Source organism: Primulina huaijiensis, chromosome 1 (assembly GCF_012295235.1).
Source record: "Primulina huaijiensis isolate GDHJ02 chromosome 1, ASM1229523v2, whole genome shotgun sequence".
Taxonomy (NCBI): Eukaryota; Viridiplantae; Streptophyta; class Magnoliopsida; order Lamiales; family Gesneriaceae; genus Primulina; species Primulina huaijiensis.
In genome coordinates this window covers 7,452,009-7,474,063 of record NC_133306.1, presented here as the reverse complement: position 1 = coordinate 7,474,063, position 22,055 = coordinate 7,452,009, and the positions used below count along the sequence as shown (strand labels likewise).

Sequence of the window (22,055 nt, the reverse complement as noted above, 5' to 3'; positions counted from 1 at the left end):
AAAAAAAATCTAAAAAATCTTTTCTGATGTGGAAGATCAGACAAAGCTGCAACCACAGAGCATACTCAGAATTTTTAAGAATTTTCACAACAAGGCTCTGATACCAGTTGTTGGGGAATTACACCCCCGAAGCGATGCCGACCACAATGATAATATAGTACCCAAAAATGCGGAATAAAATAATCAACAAGAACACAAAGATTTACGTGGTTCACCCAATATATGCTACGTCCAAGGAGCACTGCAACTTTTATAACTGAAAGAAATATTACAACAAGTGTATACACCAATACACTCAATATTTCTCACACTCCCAACCCGAGTATACCGAGAAAATAATTTCTCTAACTCACACAAAGAGAATTCCCGCACTCAAGAAAAAAATACTCTTTTTTTTTCTATGCACGCTCTTTTTATCAAAGCTAAAAAGCTTTTTATTTTTGGATACTAAAAGCAAACAAGGAAGGCTCAATTTATAACAAATTTCTTGAACCAAAATTTTAAAATTCCCGATGTGGGATACCAATTTTCTCACCTAACAACGTGGTGTTGCTTTCTCAATCGAGGAGGGCAAACTCTTTGTAACGGCTTATCTTGACGTCTCCCAAAATCCAATAATTGGTATAAACCAACCACGCAATAGGTTGTTGTCACGAGTTGCAGCTACCTACAATTAACAACTCACTAGTAAATTAACAGAGCCTCGTACTATTAAGGCCCTCCAATGTCTCTGGTTCAACATAAACAAGATTGCCCAAAGCTTTAGTTCATATGTTAGTCAGGTGAAATTTAGCCGCCCAAATGGTACTTCTGAGGAAGCCATTGTGAGTAATTAATTTTGTTAACATATATATATCAAACTATATTTTTTTAGTGTGTGTAACTAAGATACAAATTATACATGGTTATAGTTGGATCAAGCAAAAGTCTTATTCAAGCAATCATCTGGGTCGACTTGGAGGTTGGATAATGTTTGGTCGTTAAGATACAAATTATACATGGTTATAGTTGGATCAAGCAAAAGTCTTATTTCAGCAATCATCTGGGTCGACTTGGAGGTTGGATAATGTTTGGTCGTTACATAAAGATCAGGAGAAGTTTATATCATCCAATGCTGTATTACCTAATTTCCTACCCAATCATGGGAATATCGATTCCTCTCAGTCAGACTACTGCCCCAACATAGAATCACCAACACCCGATTCTCTAGGGCTATCCGAGTTTGCTACAAACCTGGATGAAGATAACCCATCAGGGAGTTCTCAGCGTCCAATTAGCATAAAAAGGCCAAAGCCAAAAGAAAAGCTAATGAAGAGCACTTGAAGGACCATTCCACCATGGCTAAGTGTAGCGAGAAAATGGTGGCAGTGATGGAGAATGCTGAGGTCCATCGACAAAAGCTCATTAATATTGAAAAATAAAGGAATGAGATAATGATTTTAAGGAAGATAATAAAATACTAAGGTTGAACATTATGTGTGTTGATGAATCGGTCCGTACATACTTGGTCAAAGAACAACAAAAAAATTGGCAGAAAAGATTAGCGAAAGGGGATGGATTCGACGGGACTTCTGCACCGTTTGGACAATTCTTCGGAGGAACTTCACCATTTGAGCCCGAAATTCCGAAATATTAGTGTATTTTCATGATTGCAATGAACTAAAAATGTGTTTATTTGTATTGTTTGCGTTTTTTTATTTGTTGGCGGTATGTTATTTAGTATTGTCTATTTTTCTGTGTCAAAAAATGTCGCATGTTTATCAAATTAAATTAAATCGATAATAAGTATTTGTAATAAATTGTGTTATGTGTTTTTTTGGTCATGTCCTTGTTCATTATTTTCATTTGGTGTTTATTATAAATATTAAAAGTACAATTAATTAATGAATAAAATAAAACACTTCAAATAAATTAAAAATGATGTGATCGGTTCTAGGCACCTATGAGGTGCTTCAAACATAATATTCTCAATGAGCTGCAATAGCTCGTGTTCTAAGAATATAACCAATGATGAATTAAATTGAGTTTGGTTTTAAACCAAGCGGAAAACACTTGAAATAATCCTTCGTTAAGAAAGCTGATCAATTTAAAACTTTTAGCTTGTGTAAATTGATTAACTGAAATAAGAGGAATCAGTTCTTGCTTGTATCAGTTCATTTATGGTGAGAACTGAACTGATATTAGCTCGAACTGATCGAGTAGGTTAAAAAAACTTTAAACAGTTAAATACCCAAGATATGTTTATGGATGTTTGGAGATTTCAATTGCTCCTACGTCACCCTTTATACCACCCCGGGTAAGATCCACTAGAAAACTTTGATTTATACAACACTTTGAACAAACTCACTCAGCTTAGGACTTACACTACTACCTAACTGAACTCCTAACTAGACTGAAGGCAGCACCTTCCAGCCAACACTTGTTTAATGTCTATGTGTCAAAGACTACATGCACAAGTTTTACGTCTTTGTGCAAGACTCTCTCAACTAATTGATAAGCTCGATTCTCTGTGTATATGTGAGTGATGGTGTGTGCGTGTGTGAGAACTGATCTATGAATGTAACACGAAAGTTTTCTCACACACTGAGAGAATTATGCCTCTAACTAAGCTGATAACATTTCCTATTTTTCTCTGCTTTTCTGATCTTCACACAATTTTTGTTGATGATCTTGATCTTGTATTTATAGAGGCTTTGTGACCGTTCATCAAGACTCATCAAATATGCATGTTGCAGTTTGAATCCGTTCCTTGATATTTGTGTCTTGTCCTTTCTGATAGCCATTCTGGAACGTCTCGACTTTAAGCTCTGATGTAATGTTCATTATTGTCCTTTGACCGGACAATTGCTTTTATACCCTTGTGCATAGCTGGATTCCACTTAGATAAGCTTGCCGTGTTCTGCAAACTGGTCGGCTCCTAACTGATGCTCTGAACTGGTCAGTTGAACTAGTCTTGAACATGTGTGGTGAAATTAGTTGGCTCGTCAGCTGAACTGATTTCACTGATTCAGTTGAACTGGTCAGTTGGGCTCTTCATCAGTCAAATTATTAATTTGACAAATCTTACTTTCTCATCAAAATCGCTAATACCAATCTTTTCTCGTTCCTCTTAGGATATCCCCATACTTACATATCGATCGAACTTCTTCAATCATAATTCCTTATGCAACTCTTAATTGGTAATTTTCTTTCCGACTACATTCAATTAGAACCTTTTATTTCTCTTAAAAATGCAATCTAAATTCCAAAGTTCTCAGATTATCCAATTAAGCCTAAATTATCGCATTCCTAGCCCTTCAAACTACCGAATTTAATGCAAAACGGCTCCCATAACTTTCGAAAATTACTAAAATGAACCTATAATTTCCTAAATTTTGCAATCAAGACCCAAAAAAAGTTCTCAAATTTAGCCCCAAATTTTCGCATTTTAGCCCTCCTAGTCTCCCATATTAGCAAGTTATTCCTTAAAATTCAACTCATAACTATCAAGTTCGAAATTCTCCTCCTACACAATATAAAATTCGAAATATGCAGTTCTAAATCATCAAATTCACTTCGCCTCAACTTAATCCTAGGTAGTGCAGAATTCGAGATATGCAAAACAAACTTCTCCTCATGTCTCTCCTCTTCCCCATGCCTGTGAATAACACGTCTCAGAGATATGGTTGTACACATCGTCCAAACTACGTAACCAACATGCATTTAAATTAAAAAAGCATTTAACCTCAAAATTTATATATCATAAAAGCATTTAAAAAAAATTATGCATAAAAAATTTAAAGCAGTAAAACTCACAAACTTGAAGCTTGACTTCTTGAGCTTTCTGGAATTGGCGGTGACACAACCCTTACGGGATCTTTGTTTCTGATACCAACTGAAACGTCTAATACTCGTTTTTCTTTAAAATATACTATAAATTTTTTTTTTCCTACCATTCCATTCAGCCGAAAAGTACATACATATATATTTGAAATATACTTTGCACCATTTAAAAATTAACCAACTAACCTATTATTTGAAAATCCAAAAGAATGCAATTCAAAACATGAAATCGTAAATCGTTAAACCAAAACCTAAAACTAGCAATTTTCAAAATAAAACATAAACTCTTAAATCCTCTCAAAACCCACTCAAAAGATTAAAAAATTCATAAACGTCATAAAATCTTTAAAATCGAACTAATGCGGAAAAACTAGCAAAGGTCCTCGGGTTATGTGCACTATCAGTCCAGCTAGTTCAACCATCAGGTCCTCAAACATCATCAAAATAATGGTCACTTGTATCGATCACACCTAGTGAATCTAATGACTTATCAAACCTTAACCATGATAGCAAGTAATACATGTACATTCACATGCAACAGTGAAAATACTTTTAATAAAATAGCTTTTCATGAATATGTATAAACTTTAAACCTTTTTCTTTCATCATATAATTTTTCTTTCATCATATACTTATACGTTTCCCTTATATTGAATTCAGATAATTAATTGTGAAGTTTGTATCAGCTGTAAGTCGATGGATCCATCTACGTATAACCATGGTACCAGGCGGCGGGGACAACAGTGACACTCTCACCCATCAACCGAGCATTGGCCTTGCATATCATCATATCATCGTATTAGTTACAATCAAGTCACCTCCTTCAACTTTTCATTATTTTCATTACTTATAAACATTCATGCATAGATATTATTTTTCTTTTAAACCAAGCATGCAACACGTCTTTTAGCATTATCGTTTTTCCATCATAAAATTTCATAAACTTTCAAAGTAAACATTTTAACATTCATTACAGAATTCAGGGAACTGCCATGACGTCTAACATTTTTTGGTGTAAAATGACCGTTTTGCCCTTGAAACCGTAACTTTCTCAATTTACCTTTAGACCTTAAAAAGACGACCCGAATCCATCCAAACTTAACATAACACTTTAAAATACACCCATAAACATTTCTTAGACGTAAACTTAAGTTCTTCGACTAAATTCCCAATTCGTTTTAAAACTTGAACCTACGTCCCGATTTTAACCCGAATCGACTTGAAACTTTACCAAACTTGAACCATAGCTTATTCACACCTAACCATACCATATTCAACCCAAATCAAGTCATTTAAGACCCTCGGAAAAGAATAGGCGACCGTTGGAATTTTTTTCCCGTATTTCGAAAACCCTAACCACAACCAACCATAAATTCCTTCGACCCTAGACCCTAACCGAGTGGACCAGACCCTGACCAACCCTCCTAGGACCTAGACCAAACCCTTAACAAGATGTTGGACTAGCCTCTATAGCCCATGCACTTGCAACCATAAACCTGTGCCAAACCCCTGCTCTACAAGGCTAGCGCGACTAAGCTTCAAACCTAAAGCCTTCCTCCTTGCACCAGCCTTCCTTCAACCCATCTAGGACCATGACTATACCCTCTTAGGACCCCTGTACACGTCCCAATCGCAGCCCTCTGGCTTGCCTTTCTAGGAACCCAAACCGTGCCCTAGATTGTTTTGAAACCCGAATTTTCGTTTAGCCTATTTTCCCATCTTGTCCAATCCTTAGCCATGCCTCTATGAACCCTTAAACGTACTGAAAAATGTCCCATCTAATATCCCTACCTTGGCAGCCCCTTTGTGCATCAATACCATGAATTTAAAAGCATGAAAACTCAAGTTTTATCATGAATACACCATAAAAACGAAAAGAAAAAGAATAGTATCATATTCTTCATGCAAACATGTATAAATACACAAAATATAGTATGAACGATGAGTAAAGGAAGATTAAGGCGTGTCTTTGTGTTTAAAACGCTCGAAATACGAATACCGAAGCGGTGGAACTTCGGTGACGAACGGAGGACGATTTCTATTTTTTCTACCATTTTTTCTTGTCAAAACCCCACCAAAAACTCATCTTGGGATACAATGGAGTCAGATGATCATTGTTGGAAGGAAGAACGAGAAAGAAAGTCGAAGAACGATAGAGAAAAAAATTTGAAATCTCCTTTGCAAACCTTCCCAAATTTCGGCCACTTTCCTTTCCCTCTTCAATTTACGTGAAGTGTATGTGTGTGTTTCGTGTGTGTGCTATTACTCTTTTAAAAAGAATTTAAAAGATTTCCTAAACACTTAATTAATGGGCTCAATTAACCCTATTTTTAAATAATTAATTAGGCCCATTAAGATTTGTAAAATCATTAGACCTCAAATTAAAAAATTTAAAAATACCTATTTCCAAAATCCTTTGTGAAATACATAAAATTCCTTGCTCTCGCTAATTAATTTAAACTTGACCTTAAAATACAATAATTCTTAAAATATTTAAAACAACTATTTTCTTAACTAAAAATAAAAATTTAGCTTTTAAATCTTTAACACCTTAATCGTCTCCGATCCTCCGTCCCCGGCCAACCATCGTTATTCGTCTGAAAATCTTTAAATAATGCAATCGAGCAAAATTACACAATTAATCATTTAGTCACTCAAAATATATCATTCATGCACCAAAATCATTTAATTAAAATATTTTAGTAATTTAATAATTTTCATGCATGCAGTCTACGTGGACTGATTTCGGGAGTTACAGTTGAGATGTTTCTCGAGCTTTATCAATCACACAAATCTTGATATTGAAGTGTTCAAGTAGTGATCGTAAGACGTTGCTAACCAGTCGTTCGTTTGAAATTGGATCACCAAGGTTGAATGCTTCATTGGCTATCTCTCTCAAGCGTCGATCATATTCTGTGATTGTTTCAGTCTCTTCCATTCTCAAATTTTTGAATTTTGATGCAATTATCCTCAACTTTGTTATTCGCACACTTTAAGATCCTTCACAATGTTTTTGAAAGATTTATCATGCATCCTTAGTAGTAATACAGTTGGTAATTAAACTGAACATATTTAGATCGTCTGATGTGAAGATGATATTTAAAGCCTTTGAATTATGGTTCGAAACTTAGAATTCATAAGTTATCCATTCACTTTCTGGCTTTGACAGACTGTCACCACCTTCATCTACTCTTCTCGGTGGAGTCCAACCGCTGACAACTTGTTGTCATGCTCTCTCATCTATGCACGTAATATATATTATGATCTCGACCTTCCATAAACTACAGTTGGATCCATCCAAGACAGGTGGTCGTAGTGCAATGTTTATAAGCGACGGGTCCATAAATTTGTACATATTAAACAAAAAAACCAGAATCTCACTTAATATAGTCAAGTGACTGTTCTGATACCACTTGTAAGGGGATTTTGTTTAACATGAACGGTAAAAACGTTGTGTGTATCAGATATCAATATTGTCTGTTGTTACATCTAATGACAACATGCAACATAATAATAAAACACACAAATAAATAACTTAAATTAATAAAAATAACTCAAAAATAATTATGCATAAGTATAAATATTTGTGTGATGTCTCAGGTCAAAATAATAACTAAAATCACTAGAATAACAAATTGATTTTACAAAATCAATACTATTCATTAGACGAAAAACTATCTTCCCTAACAAGTTAAAGAATCAAATTGCATTAAAAAAAACAATAAAATAACCAAAGAATGCAAAAACTATGTGCCAAAAAATGGATCAACAAAACAAAATATTGAATCAATACTTTCACAAGTGTTTTCTTCATATATCTCCAACAACCACGACAATACCGTTATAAATTACCGTATTCTTCAAACGGTAGCACTGTAAAACTTAATTTTTCTCTCTCTGAGTATTTCTCTCAATCTCCGCTTTTTGTGTAGCATATGATCTTCATATTTATAGGCATGATTTTCCCTAGAACTGTTTAATTGATTAGATATCTACAAATCATGGTAAGATGGAGTTTATAAAAAAATAATCATTGTTAAACATATCAAATCACATATAGAGTTGTTATTTATAAAAGTCTACAAAGACAAAACTCTTAATCAAATATTTAACAAATTATTATTAATAAGAAAAAAATATTTTAAAAAATAAATTATGCATTGGAACCCAATAATTATTTTTTTTTCACATTTAATTAGAGATGTCAATGGGGCGGGTATGAGACTGGTATGACTAAACCCAAGACCCGTCCCTTGAAAAAAACTTTGACCCATTACCCGCCCCACCCCTTTTAAATATTCTTCGGACCCACCCCACCCCAAATACGAAATGAGGTCGGGTAGACCCGCGAGACCCGTTATACCCGAATTTTTTTTAAATGAAAACTGTAATCTTCTTATCACATGACTGAATTATGAAACAAACAAGTCTCTAAATAAAACACAATAGAAAACTAATTCATGTCTTCGACCACACTTAATAATAACAAACAAAGTATTTTCACGACGTAATGAATTACATTAAAATAAAAAAGTTACTAGCTCTCCAAAAAAAGTCTTGTCATCCCCAAAAATAACTCATCAGAACTTAAACAGATTAATGTAAAATCAGCGAGTAAGCAATATTTTAGACACATTTTTCATGATCATCATCTTCTTCATCAAGAATGGTAGGACAAGTTGGTAAATTACTTGAATAATTACCTACAAAATTAAATAGAGAAAATACATTGAAAAAATAAAATTGTAATTTAAAACCGTAAAAAAATATAATTTAAAGAGAGAAAGTATAGTAACAAAATTAAAATGAAAGTACAATAACAAAATAAAACTGTGATTTATTTATCTTCCATCTCACCCCACAACCATCTTCGCGAGCATATCAATTTATATCCACATATATGGGAAGGGTATGTGGCGGGTATTATAGGACCCATGACCCGCCCCATACCCAGATGAGTCTGAAAAATTAGACCCGAGACCTGCTCCATGACCCATTTAGTATGCCCAAACCCGTCCCAGATGGGGTGGGTCTATTGTGGGTCTGGGTAAAACCCGGACCCATTGACGTCCCTACATTTAATTATATAATTTTGACAAAAATGACATTAAAATTCACCGAAATCTAAAATATCACACTCTACTGTAGGTTTTTTTTTTAATTTTTATTTTACAAATAATGGAGACTAAGTCCATTTGACCATTTCGATGTAAAAAAAATAAGAAGAAGAAGGGCAAATGTCCTTTTACTTCGTTTTGCAAACGCACCAGGTATCGCCTAACCTTTAATTTATGATTCATATCCAGAACCACCAATGAAAAGTAGCCACGTCATCATATTTTTTGTATATTTCCCTCCAATCTCCCCCATGTCGCTACCTCGGCGAAGTGCCCTAGTTATTTTTTTTATAATTAAATCTTTCCTCTTTATCGTTCGGCGGCGGATGGACGGAGATCACGTACATGACGACGGCTTCCCGGCGGCGAGGCTTTTCAACCAGGGCTACTCCTACACATACGACGACGTAATCTTTCTACCGCACTACATCGATTTCCCAACTGACGCAGTTTCTCTCTCCACCAAGCTCAGCCGCCACGTGGCTCTCGCCACCCCCTGCGTGGCCTCTCCGATGGACACTGTAACCGAGTCATCCATGGCTGCTGCCATGGCTTCTCTTGGCGCCATCGGTTTTATCCATTCCAACAACGCGGCCTCCCACCAAGCATCCCTGGTTCACCTCGCGAAGTCGCACAAAATCCCATTCAATCATGATCTTGTCTTTAAATCACCGGCAGATTTGATTCTGTCGGAGGAGGAGTTTCTTTCCGCTCCTTGCATTTTCGTGACGGAGTCGGGGGCTCAAAATTCGAAATTTTTGGGAACGGTTCAGAAGTCTGACTGGGATAGATTAGCTGATAAAGAAACAAGGATTTTGGACTACATGAAAAAAAATTCTGTCTCACTTCCAGCTAATTACAGTTTCGAGGATGTTGCAGGATATTTAGCAAAAAATGAGCTCGAATTTGTACCGTTGGTGAGAGGTGATGGGGAAAAGGGAGAAGGAATCGTTAATTTAGTCACTAGTCATGACATCGAGAGGATCAGGGGATTTCCAAAGTTGGGGTTGCCTTCTCTGGGCTCCGATGGAGAGTTTCTGGTTGGTGCTTCAATTGGGACTAGGGAATCGGATAAAGAGAGATTGGAGCATTTGGTGAAGGCAGGGGTGAATGTGGTGGTGCTTGATAGTTCTCAAGGGAATTCGATTTATCAAATTGAGATGATAAAGTATGCCAAGAAGATGTACCCCGAGGTGGATTTGATTGGTGGGAATGTGGTTACTACTTACCAAGCACAAAACTTGATTCAGGCTGGTGTGGATGGTCTCAGAGTTGGAATGGGATCGGGTTCGATTTGTACCACTCAAGAAGTATGCGCTGTTGGTCGCGGACAGGTAACGATACAAACACCTTTGAATTGAGCGTATTGGATATGGTAGCCCCGCATGAATAAAGCTGATACTGCTGGTTGGTTTTGCCACTCTGGCCTTTTCTTGATATTAAATATCAACACTGAAAGAAACAATTTTTATGCTATAAAACTGTTTTTAGAAGCCAAATTTTTTCAGAGGTACTAATAAATCCTTACAGACTAGGCATTGCTAATAAAACAAACCAGCTGAAAAATATATATTGAATAAAAATTTATCTAGAACTGATAGTGTATCATGCAAATGTTATTTGAATGGTAATTTATCTGACTTTTAGGATTGGAAAGAATTTAGTGTTTTACTTCTCTTGAGATGTGAATTGGAGTGTAAATTTATTTTCAGGCTACGGCTGTCTACAAGGTTGCATCACTTGCTGCAGAGAATGGTGTGCCTGTGATCGCTGATGGTGGCATCTCAAATTCTGGGCATATTGTTAAAGCTTTAACCCTTGGAGCATCTACTGTAATGATGGGGAGCTTTTTAGCGGGGAGCAATGAAGCTCCTGGAACTTATGAGTATCAGGTTATCACGAACTTTAGTATTAATTTTAACTTTTCTTGTTCCTAAGTCTGAACTTTTATGTGCTCATTTCTCTTATGCTTTTTCAATTTTTATCTAACGAAAATATTGCTATATATATAATTAAAAGAAGTCCAAAGGACCAGAAAAAAACAAGTTCAACGATGTTTGCATAATCGTTGTCTCTGCAATTAGGAGCTATAACTAGGGGCGTAAACGAATCGAATCTAGTCGAATATACCGATTTCAGCTCGAATTAGTTCTATTAAGTTTGAAAATTTTTGCTCATATTCGGTTCGAATGAAAGCTCGAGTTCGGCTCGAAAAATTCGAACATATTTGCGAAATATTGCTCGAAAATAAGTATTCAAAATGTATGAAATTTATTTATTTAATATATAATATCAAAGATCGCGAGCAGCTCGCGAATTATCGAACAAAATAATTTGAGCTCGAGTTCGGCTCGAAAAATTTCGAATATGTTCGAGTTCGGCTTGAATTCGATAAGCTCGGATTCGAATCGAATATATTTCGAATCGCTCGGTTCGTTTACACCCTTAGCTATAACTTATCTTTGATATATTTTCCAAATGTGATTCATATTCTTTCTTAAAATTTCTTGTGATGGTTAGTTTGACAGGATTTTCATAAATCATAATCATGTGCTACTCCTTTTCACTCTGATTTTTTTCTCCCTGATTTTAATTGCCCATAGAACATTTGGTACGCACAAATATTGTATGTATATCTGTTAACAATGTCAGCATTTTACAAGTACAGGGTGGCCGCCGAGTCAAAAAGTATCGAGGCATGGGATCCCTTGAAGCAATGACAAAGGGAAGCGATGCTCGATACCTGGGTGATAAAGCTAAGTTGAAGATTGCCCAAGGAGTTGTTGGTGCTGTTGCAGATAAAGGTTCTGTATTGAAGTTCATACCCTATACCATGCAGGCGGTGAAGCAGGGTTTTCAGGATCTTGGTACTTCCTCCCTGCAATCTGCGCATGACCTGCTTAGATCCGGTGTGCTGAGGCTAGAGGTTTGTTTAATCCTTTGAATTGATTTTAGCTGTTCCACGAAATTTATGTCGCAAACTTTGGCCGAGTGAGGATTTTTCTTGATATCTATGATAAATTCTCTCGTGTCACTGAGAGGTATATGTATAACTCATGGTTTGCGAACCTTGTTAAACTTAATGTTTCTTTTTGCTTGTTCAGGTAAGGACTGGAGCCGCACAAGTTGAAGGTGGAATTCATGGATTGGTCTCTTACGAAAAGAAATCATTCTAAATGATGTTATTTCTGCTTCCATTGAAGCCGTTGGCTGCCGTGCATCCCAGAAATTGAGTAGGGCATTGGCATAATCTAATGACGACAAGATTCGTCTAAAAAACCAGTCTGCTAGGCGATGACAGTGTGTTGTAGGCAAGTTATGGTGATCTAGTTTACCTTTGTTTTATTGTCCTCCATTTCCAGTCCAGAATAACATCGTTTTTTGGCTGTAGTTATAATGAAATCCTTCATTATCGCGTTTTTATTTTTCTTACGGATCCATGGGCAGATTTTTTTCCCTTCATTTTCTGAAGTCTAAACTTACGTAAATTTAACCGTAATGACAACCACTATCACACATGTACAATGACAAGGCATTTAGTACAATGACAAGGCATTTAGTATACCCTCCTTAGATTCTCTCTGTCCAATAAACACAAAAGAATAAGCAGCTTCAGTTAGAAATCACTAGTTTTAAAAGCTTGAGATTATGGGAGATGGGGCCAACAATAGCAGTAAATGGAGGAATATGGGCTGAAATTATTTCCAAGCATATGATTGAATACTGATCAAGAATCGGGTAATTCAGTTTCTCTCAACATGCTTTTAAGCAAATGAAGCCATTGCAAATCCAAATCAAAAAATCATCTATTACTGTTGCAAAGATACTATTAAACCACCCTCTTATTAGCTCCAAATGCAGCTTGCATCTGAAACAAGTAATTGGTGGAATGCTAGTATAAGGCAAAAGAGCCAAATAAATCGAATGCTACTGATATTTTCATTGAAACTCAAAGATGAACAATTCTAACTTCCAGTCTGGTACTATAGCTCGACTAATTCAGTTGAAACATAATTATCTAATTATGGTGAGGGAAGATTTAGAATATAGATCGATCTCATATATTAAGCTCTTTTGAGTTTAAATACACATGTATAAAATATTGATAAACCTAATAAAACTGACTGACACAATAATTTAGCATTGAATTAACTTCAAATATACGCAAACCACTTCAAATATCGCTTGAATTGGCCAAAAAAATCTTTGAATTCACTTAAAGAATATTGATGCAATAATCTAATTACATATATAAATATTGATATTACTTAAACAACACAAACTTTTGTAATTCATTGTTTTAGTAAAGAAAAAAGATGAAACCAAATAATTATCATTAAGTGACGAGTTGGATCACGAATGAGATTTGAATGTTATGAATTTGAGTTTTCTTTTTTGTTAATTATTAGGAAAAATCATTATTATTATTAGTAATAATGATATTATTATCAGAGGTCTCAGGTCTGGTTCTAGAACATGTCCTCGATTTGCTTCGGAAATTTGAAAAATCCCCAAACCAATCCTATTTCAGGTTTTCCCCGAAGGGCACCAAACACGCAGGAAAAATTGTCATCCCTATATAGAACATCGGTATTCAAATAGAGAATAAAGGATGTCATTTCACAATGCCAATTACATGATGCATCACATTACGTTCTTGTCGTATGAATGGTTTTTCCACAATCTCATAGATAGTTCTTTAAGTGCTAAAAATATTGGATGTGTATAAGACCAATTATTTGTTGGGTTAATAAAATCAATTGGGTTTAGCACTATTAAGGTCCAAAATATTGATTATGCTTGCAGAATCCCAAGCTCATTAGACGCTTTTAAAAATCTATAAATATAAGAGTTTCCGGACAATTCAAGGTATGCTCTCATTTTTATAAAAATTCTCTAGTTCTCTAAGTTTTCTTTGAACTTCTTAATGACTTCAGCATCGGAGTGTCTACGTCGGGAACCCTCCTGACGCCCACTTAACGAGTGTTCGTGATGCAGGTGATGCCCCGCAAATTAACTGTATATTGTTTACGTGGATCCGTTTACCAACCAAGTGAGCTCATTACTAACCAGTCGGATCTCGCGTGCACAGTCTACGCAACTCATTTATTTCAGCTGCATCAGCTTGGCGTCGTCTGTGGGAACACAATCACTTCATCACTCGAGGATGCACACTCGTTGGCACACCTCTCGCAACGTTAGGGGTGAGGGACACCCGCCTATTATTCCTTCGCATTCAGAAATGCTCATCACCCAAGAAGCGCTGAAAACCATGATGGAAGAGATAGCCACTCGCGCAGCAGCTGAAGCAGTGGCCCAGATACTCGCACATCATCCACGTACTGATACTAGTGAAACAATCCCAAAGACCGTTCGACTTCCCATGACCCCAGCAAGACGACAAGGCGCAATGGTGAAACGTGCAAGGAAGATGAATCAGATGTCGGTACACATCGCCCTCCTCCACGGAGAGAAAGTATTTCGCTCCACACTTACACACGAGGATCTCACACTTTGAATGAACAAGACAGCCGATTGGCGTTTTACCTTCTCGGCGCAGCCCTTTTACCACTGCCGTCTTAGCTGAGTCGGTACCAGTGGCAATGAAAATACCCAACTTGCCAGAGTACGAGGGAATGGGCGACCCACAAGATCATCTCGACAAATTCTATGCGAAGGCAGATTTATACGATATTAGTGAGTCCGCTTAATGCAAAATCTTCCGAACTACGCTATCTGGTTGTGCACATACTTGGTTCAATAAGCTTTCTCCAGGAACCATATATAGCTTGGAGCAACTAACTCAGCGTTTTCTCCATGAGTTCTCTATCAACAAGAAATACCCAAAAACAACGGCTTATTTATTTACAATAATTCAGAAGGAATGGGAATGCCTGAGAGAATATGTACAACGGTTCACACAAGTTGTGCATGAAGTTCCCCATGTTAACCATGACCTGTTAGCTGGAATAATGCAACAAAACCTCCACCATCGAAAAATCAAGGAATCTATAGCTGGAAAGTCTCCAAACACTCTTGAGGAATTGTTAGAAAGAGCCGAAAAACATATACGCATTGAAGAGGTCATCGAACCACGGTACTTAGGGAAAAGAAGAAGGGAAGAAGAGAGACCGGAAGGGATAAAGAGGGAGGAAAAACGAACTGCCCAAAGTCCGAGACTCCAGTACACTCCCTTAAAGGAATGCTTGTCAGACATACTGGTAGTAGCAGAGCAGCAAGGTTTAATGCAACTCCCGCGCCCGATGAAAGAAAATCCTAAACGTCAGAGATATGACAAATACTGCCGATTCCACAAAGATAAAGATAATTCCACTGAGGATTGTTTCAGCCTTCGGGCCGAGATAGAAAAGTTGATCAAACGAGGATATTTAGGTGACTATGTGAATAGATTCCACAGTCAGCAGAGAGGCAACAAGCGTCCTGATGACAACCGTCCAAGTGAGCAGCAGCAAGAACGGGTCGAGAGGGGCAAAAAACCCGAGCAGAGGGAGGAGAACATGCCCACAGGAGGCATAATATCTGTTATAATTGGGGAGGCCCGCCTTTGGTGATTCAAACAAAACAAGAAAAAATCTCGCACGTGCTGCCAGAAGTGATCAAAATTTGATCCTCACGCTTAGCTGTAACTCAGTCGATTAACGAGATATCAATGAAAGATGAAGAAGTGTTTTTTGGAGAAGAGGACTTGGAAACCTCTCGAGAGGAACACAATGAAGCCTTAATCATTTCTGCCACGATTTATAATTTTTGGGTAAAGAAAATATTGGTGGACTCAGGAAGCTCTGCAGATATCATTTTTCATGGGGCATTCAAAAAGTTGGGTATGAGTAATGCACAACTAACGCAAGTGAATACTCCCCTCGTCGGTTTTGCCGGAGAAATAGTTGAAGCAATTGGAGAAATCTCTTTACCCATATCCTTGGGATTTTACCCGTGGCGGAGCACGAAAATGGTAAAGTTCTTAGTGGTGAAAGCCCCATCGGTTTACAACGTGATCCTTTGCCGTCCAAGCCTCAATCTGTTTCACGCCATTGCATCCACATACCACATGAAGCTAAAATTCCCGACTCTATAAGGGGCAGGAGAGGCGGTCGGAGATAGCAGACTAGCAAGAGAATGTCATGCGTCTATTTTGCTAAATGCAATGGAGACTCGAATAAGACAAGTACCCGACATAGATTCCCTGAAAGGAAAGAAACAAAAACTTGAGCAAGTTTCAAATGAAAATGGAATACATCTCGTGGATGGAGAATCAAATGACAGAGAAAGGATTACCGCAACAGAAGCCTCAAACATGTCGAAGTAGTTCATGAAGATCCAAGAAAAACCCTCAAGATTGGGTCAGAGCCGCCTACAAAAGTGGAGAACACTTTGACAATTTTTCTGCGGCGCAATGTTGATGCATTTGCCTGGGGTGAAGAGCCATTACCAGGGATACCTCCAGAATACGCACTTCATCATCTTAATGTGGATCCACGAATGAAACCAATTAAGCAGAAAAAGATATCTTTTGGCCCAGACAAAAATAAACTGATCGAGGGATCTATTGCTATGAAGTAACGCCATTCGGACTCAAGAACGCGGGAGCAACATATCAGCAATTGATGAACAAGATGTTTGAAAACTTGATTGGGAAGAACATGGAGGTGTACATTGATGACATGCTTGTAAAAAGTGTCCGAGCGATCAAGCATGTGGAGGACTTGGAAGAATGCTTTGAAATATTACGAAAGTATTGCATGAAGCTAAATCCAGAAAAATGTTCTTTTGGTGTACAAGGTGGCAAGTTCCTTGGATTCATGGTTTCACAAAGAAGAATAGAGGCAAACCCCGAAAAGATAAAGGCAATTTTAAGCATGACTCCCCCACGGAGTGTGAAAGGAGTACAAGAATTAACTGGAAGGATGACTGCTTTAAACTGTTTCATCTCTAGATCTGCAGACGAAGGCCTGCCTTTCTTCAAAGTTTTAAGACAAGGAAAGAGATTCAAGTGGACCGAAGAATGTCTGCAAGAATTCGAAGACTTAAAGAAGTATTTAACCACACCGTCACTCCTAGCAAAACCCCGATTTGGGGACACATTGATGCTTTATTTAGCGGTCTCACCTGAAGTGGTTATCCCTATACTCATGGGGAATGAAGAAAGAGAGCATAAACATGTGTATTACATCAGTCGGACCTTACATGGAGCCGAACTCTTATATAACAACATTGAGAAATTAGCACTTGCCTTAGTAATTGACGCAAGATAATTACGCCCATATTTGCTATGTCACCAAGTGGTGGGGCACACCAATCACCTTCTAAAGCAAGTGATGTCTAGTCCAGAGGCGTCCGGCCGAATGGTTAAGTGGGCCGTTGAGCTGAGCGAATTCGGACTTGAGTTTAAACATCACCCAGCTATTAAAGCACAAGTTCTCACAGATTTTCTTGTTGAAATGACCACTGATGAGGCAGAATGCTCCGTCCCGACTTGGGTTGTCCATGTCGATGGATCCTCAACTTCGCACGGGAGTGGAGCCGAGGTCCGCGTAGAAAGCCCTCAAGGTGATAAATTGATGTATTCCATCAAATTTCAATTTCTCGCGTCAAATAATGAGGCCGAATATGAAGCACTCGTTGCAGGAATTAAGTTGGCCCTGTCGGCAGGAGCAAGAAGTCTGGTGGTGCACAGTGATTCCCAGCTAGTCGTTAACCAACTCAATGGAACTTACGAAGCCAAAGAGGAAAAAATGAACCAATATGTGTCCCGAGATAACGAATTACTCGCTTTACTGGAGATCTATGAGATAAAGAAAGTGCCCAAGGCAAATAATGAAGTGGCAGACCGTCTGGCCAAGATAGCCAGTTCCTGGACTAACATAGACAACAGAACGATAAATTTCCTGACAATCAGTAAGAAGGAGGCAGAGAAGGCCGGCTTTAACATCTTTTGCGTAAAAGAAGAAGAACCAAGTTGGAAAGAAGAAATTGTTAACTATTTAATGCGTGACGATCTCCCTCGAGATCCCGCCGCTGCACGTAAGCTGAGGATAAGAGCTGCGCGATTCACAATTATAGATGGAGAGGTTTATAAGCGAGGCTACTCTCAGCTTTTCTTGAAGTGTCTCATTCCGAGCAAGGCAGACTATGTCCTCTGCGAGATCCACGAAGGAATCTGTGGAAACCACTTGGGAGGGAAAGCATTGGCTGCCAAAACCTTACGACAAGGTTATTTTTGGCCAACCATGATGAAAGATGCCATGGAATTGGTTAGACGGTGTCGATCTTGCCAAGAGCACGCCAATCTCTATCACCAACCCGCAACGTTGTTACAACCACTTGGAAGACCCCTGCCTTTTGCCCAGTGGGGAATAGACCTGGTGGGACCTTTCCCCTAGCTACGAGACAGAGGAAATTTCTCATAGTTGCCGTAGATTATTTCACGAAGTGGGTTGAAGCGGAGCCATTGGCGAAAATTTCGGAGAAAGACGTCATAGGTTTCCTGTGGAAAAACATACTGTGCAGGTTTGGGATTCCCCGAGCACTGATCTCGGACAACGACACCCAGTTCTCTGGAGCAAAATTAAAGGAGTGGTGTCAGGTCTTTCTATCAAACAACTATTTACGTCGGTCGGCAACCCACAAGCCAATGGGCAAACAGAGGTAACTAACCGAACTATCTTGTAGCATCTGAAGACCCGTCTCGGCAACGATAAAGGAAACTGGATGGAAGAATTATCGAGCGCATTATGGGCGTACCGAACTACAACACGCACGTCGACAGGGGAATCACCTTTCAACCTAGCTTACGGTATTGAAGCTGTAGCCCGCGCTGAGATAGGAGAAACTTCATTGAGGGTGAAACAGTACAAGCAGCTTGATAACGATCATTCACTTCGAGCCTCCTTGGATTTAATCGACGAACTTCGAGAGAAAACATCCATCCGGGTAGAGAGGTATAGGGCACGCATGGCTAAGGTTTACAATAACCGAGTAAATCCAAGATCCTTCCAAGTAGAAGACCTTGTGATGAGAAAAGCTGATGTCTTGCACCCCGTCGGAAAACTTGATCCAAAGTGGAAAGGCTCTTATAAAGTGGTAGAGATAATCAAGACGGGAATTTATCGCCTCCAACACCAAAATGGGAAAGTACTACCTCTGCCATGGAATGTAGCAAATCTGAAGAAGTTTTATGCATAGAGGGGCATAGTTGAAAAAGAAAATAATAGTTTATGTTTTGTTGTTTCCTGTGTCATCATTTTGCCCATGTATCTTCACCGTTACAGTATTCAATAAGATTGTCAGTTATTCTCCAATGTTAGCAAGGACTTTTTTTTTCAAGCGAGATACTCCGAATACGTATGCTTATATCATCACCTATCATGTAGTCGTCGAAGGCTCTCAAAAAAAAAAAGGGAATTTGGCCAACCCCGTGGGATTGTCGATTTGACGGCTCTAGAGAAGATCAACGATGAAACAAGTCCCGGGATACCTCACCACCCTTAATGGGGGTTTAGGACTTCCTCTTGAGACAAAATCTTGGGAGATTGATCACTTCCCAAGTACACATGAAAGCAAGCATTACGTAACCACAAACAAAGCTACCAAATGTCGCACAATATGAAATAAATCATATATGAAGTTAGCAAATATGAAAGTACCGCGGCCTTGGGGCGCAAATGAAATGATAATCTAATTCATGCGAAAGCACAATAAAAGATATTACGATAAATAACAAATTAAAATAAACAACTCTAAGGAGTAATAATAAATTCAACTTAACGCTATGTTTCCTCCTCAGCAGGGTGGAGCTCCAAGGCTTCAATCATCTCAGTATTGTCCAAAGGGACATCAAACGCGGAGCCTCTGCCCACCTCCAAGACGCTAGGCTCAATCATCATCACTATCTCTTTAGGCACAAGTTTCTTCCTCAGTTGGTTTCGACATTCTAGCACTACCTCATCATGTATGATCATGGCACGATCTAGTACTCCCTCTCGAAATGTAGAGGATGCTTTGAAATTCTGAATGCCTTTCTCCTTAGTACTTTTCAAAAGATTATTGCCTGCCTCAGAGTCAAGAAATTGACCACCAGTCTTCACCTCAGTAGAATACTTCTCTTCAAGGATCGTAAATTCTTTTATCTTGTCCGCAAGCTTTCCCTGAACTTGCATCAGCTCCACGTTGGCCTTTTCTTTCTCTTGAGTAAGATGAAGCTTCTCTTCTTTCAGCCGAGCAGCCTCTTTTCGCAGCTTATCTTGATAATTGCGCAATTTTTCCTCCCGAACTCGCACAACACTAGCTAACGACAAACTCTACAAGGATAAGACCAAACGATCAAAAAGCAGACAAAACCTACAAGATGCTAACATAATAAGCGCAATACGCGACATGAATTCCAGGCAAGGGAATGAGCAAATGAATCCTTAGATAGCGAAACCAGACGGACCATGTCATAGTCTCCCACAATGCTTCGTCCTTTCTTCCATCCTATTTTCAGATCATCCAAATCCCAGAAAGAGTCAGCCTTCTTGTTATGGTTCACCCCGTCAAAATATATATGCTTAACACGTGGAGTATTGGAAGCTGTTCCTTGGTCATCCGCACGGGTCCTCTTAGGATTGTTTTTGGTGCTTCCTCATCCATTTTCTTTTCTCCCCCTTCATATCCTCGTTTTTTCGCCTCTCCTCCTCCCCCACTCAAGGGCCTAATCTCCAAAGATTTGTTTGATGGCAAAGAGTTAATTTTATTTTGCGAGTTAGAGCCTGACCCACAGACATGCTCAGAGCATGCCGGTGGGAGTCCCTTACACATAGTGTCACGAAAATCATGAGCAGCACAATCCGCAGGTGCTCTACTATTCTCAGCAAGCGGGGATTGCCTCCCCAAAGTGGTCTTCCGAGCCCGGATCGTGGCCAAGTCAAATCTATAACCTGCAAATAAACAGTCACCGAAAAAGTCATATAAACAAGAGATGAACAACAATTTATAATGCAAAATTAAAAACGAGCAAAAACGAATTACAAACACAGAGCACAAAAAATACTAGCAGTAATTAAATTCCTAGGATTACAAAGTTCTTCAAAAAGACCTAAGTCACGACATTGAAGTTGAAATGCATGGTGAGTCCCTCTCATCACAATCACTCGAAGTCCTGAACTCCAGACCACGGGTATACCCCACCCGCTTTGCCTTCGCTTTCGCCCTCGCAGATCTCTTCCTCGTACTCTTCTTCGACGCCGCACGTGCTGCTCACCCACAGCCTCGCCCCGACCATCACTCCAGACAGCAGTATCGCTCAAAGCTCAAACAACGAAATAATAAAAAAATACAGAGGAAGAGCCTTCGAATTTTATTCCAACCGTGAGCAAAGACAAATAACTATCAATACTACAATAAAACAAACACGAACAGAAAAAATATAAGACACAATAATAACGAGATAAAAGGACAGTGCAGACAGTGCAAGCGTGAAAGTCATAAAAATATCCAAAAGTAATAGAATGAGGTAAAAGACAATGCATACCCATTTCTTCAATTACGTTGACTCAGCCTTTTGGTTTTTGTTTTGTCCTATTTTGTTTTATTTCTTACCTACTCCTATTTATGAGTGCACGGATGAGTTTTGTTTCCATCTCAATTCAAAGGAAAGATAATCATTCTAAAGTTCTGTTTCCATCTCAATTCCAAGGAAAGATAATCATTCCAAACATATATATATATATATTTGGTATTTTCAATTACGCGGTTGGTATTTTCAACTGGTATTCTATATAAATATGGTACGTAATAATAATAATAATATTTGCAAGGTAGATAAAATAAAATATAAGACAAAAATCCTGCAATATATTTCTCAAGATCTCCAAATCAACGACACTCTCCTACCAAAATTTGGATATTTGATCGCATGATTTCCTTATAAATTTTATACTCTCCATCACCTCCACTTACATGCAGCTGCTCGAGAGTGGGGGGCCTATGATGGGTATAAGATCAATTATTTGTTGGGTTAATAAAATCAATTGGATTTAGCACTATTGAGGTCCAAAATATTGATTATGCTTGCAGAAGCCCAAACCTATTAGACGCTCTAAAAAATCTATAAATAGA

General features: G+C 38.2%; 4 protein-coding genes across 4 annotated transcripts; 3 read left to right on the top strand and 1 right to left on the bottom strand.

Annotated features, from left to right (window-relative positions):
- Positions 1 to 9,214: 9,214 nt before the first annotated feature.
- Positions 9,215 to 12,361, top strand: LOC140980902 (inosine-5'-monophosphate dehydrogenase-like). Its single transcript, XM_073447013.1, has 4 exons — positions 9,215 to 10,273; positions 10,652 to 10,831; positions 11,608 to 11,865; positions 12,044 to 12,361. The coding sequence occupies exons 1-4, from the start codon at positions 9,266 to 9,268 to the stop codon at positions 12,113 to 12,115; spliced, it is 1,518 nt and encodes a 505-aa protein (XP_073303114.1). The 5' UTR covers positions 9,215 to 9,265; the 3' UTR covers positions 12,116 to 12,361.
- Positions 12,362 to 14,181: 1,820 nt separating this feature from the next.
- On the top strand, positions 14,182 to 15,511 carry LOC140970911 (uncharacterized). Its single transcript, XM_073432899.1, has 3 exons — positions 14,182 to 14,385; positions 14,471 to 14,636; positions 14,715 to 15,511. The coding sequence occupies exons 1-3, from the start codon at positions 14,182 to 14,184 to the stop codon at positions 15,509 to 15,511; spliced, it is 1,167 nt and encodes a 388-aa protein (XP_073289000.1).
- Positions 15,512 to 17,275: 1,764 nt separating this feature from the next.
- LOC140970900 (uncharacterized) lies at positions 17,276 to 19,142 on the top strand. The gene is made up of 3 exons (XM_073432876.1): positions 17,276 to 18,170; positions 18,308 to 18,543; positions 18,630 to 19,142. Exons 1-3 carry the CDS (start codon positions 17,276 to 17,278, stop codon positions 19,140 to 19,142), a joined length of 1,644 nt encoding a protein of 547 aa, XP_073288977.1.
- Positions 19,143 to 19,594: 452 nt separating this feature from the next.
- On the bottom strand, positions 19,595 to 20,755 carry LOC140988808 (uncharacterized). The gene is made up of 2 exons (XM_073457915.1): positions 20,329 to 20,755; positions 19,595 to 20,257 (listed from the first exon to the last, which is right to left on the bottom strand). The coding sequence occupies exons 1-2, from the start codon at positions 20,392 to 20,394 to the stop codon at positions 19,727 to 19,729; spliced, it is 597 nt and encodes a 198-aa protein (XP_073314016.1). The 5' UTR covers positions 20,395 to 20,755; the 3' UTR covers positions 19,595 to 19,726.
- Positions 20,756 to 22,055: the final 1,300 nt, after the last annotated feature.

Coding starts and splice junctions, on each gene's coding strand:
- LOC140980902 (XM_073447013.1), top strand. CDS start 9,266: ATGGACGGAGATCACGTACATGACGACGGCTTCCCGGCGGCGAGGCTT. Junction 10,832..11,607: donor CTGGAACTTATGAGTATCAG/GTTATCACGAAC, acceptor TTACAAGTACAG/GGTGGCCGCCGAGTCAAAAA. Junction 11,866..12,043: donor CCGGTGTGCTGAGGCTAGAG/GTTTGTTTAATC, acceptor TTGCTTGTTCAG/GTAAGGACTGGAGCCGCACA.
- LOC140970911 (XM_073432899.1), top strand. CDS start 14,182: ATGCTCATCACCCAAGAAGCGCTGAAAACCATGATGGAAGAGATAGCC. Junction 14,386..14,470: donor GGAAGATGAATCAGATGTCG/GTACACATCGCC, acceptor TGAACAAGACAG/CCGATTGGCGTTTTACCTTC. Junction 14,637..14,714: donor GGCAGATTTATACGATATTA/GTGAGTCCGCTT, acceptor AGCTTTCTCCAG/GAACCATATATAGCTTGGAG.
- LOC140970900 (XM_073432876.1), top strand. CDS start 17,276: ATGTCTAGTCCAGAGGCGTCCGGCCGAATGGTTAAGTGGGCCGTTGAG. Junction 18,171..18,307: donor TGCCAAAACCTTACGACAAG/GTTATTTTTGGC, acceptor CCTTTTGCCCAG/TGGGGAATAGACCTGGTGGG. Junction 18,544..18,629: donor AATTAAAGGAGTGGTGTCAG/GTCTTTCTATCA, acceptor ACTATCTTGTAG/CATCTGAAGACCCGTCTCGG.
- LOC140988808 (XM_073457915.1), bottom strand. CDS start 20,394: ATGGTCCGTCTGGTTTCGCTATCTAAGGATTCATTTGCTCATTCCCTT. Junction 20,258..20,328: donor TTGCCTGGAATTCATGTCGC/GTATTGCGCTTA, acceptor TTATCCTTGTAG/AGTTTGTCGTTAGCTAGTGT.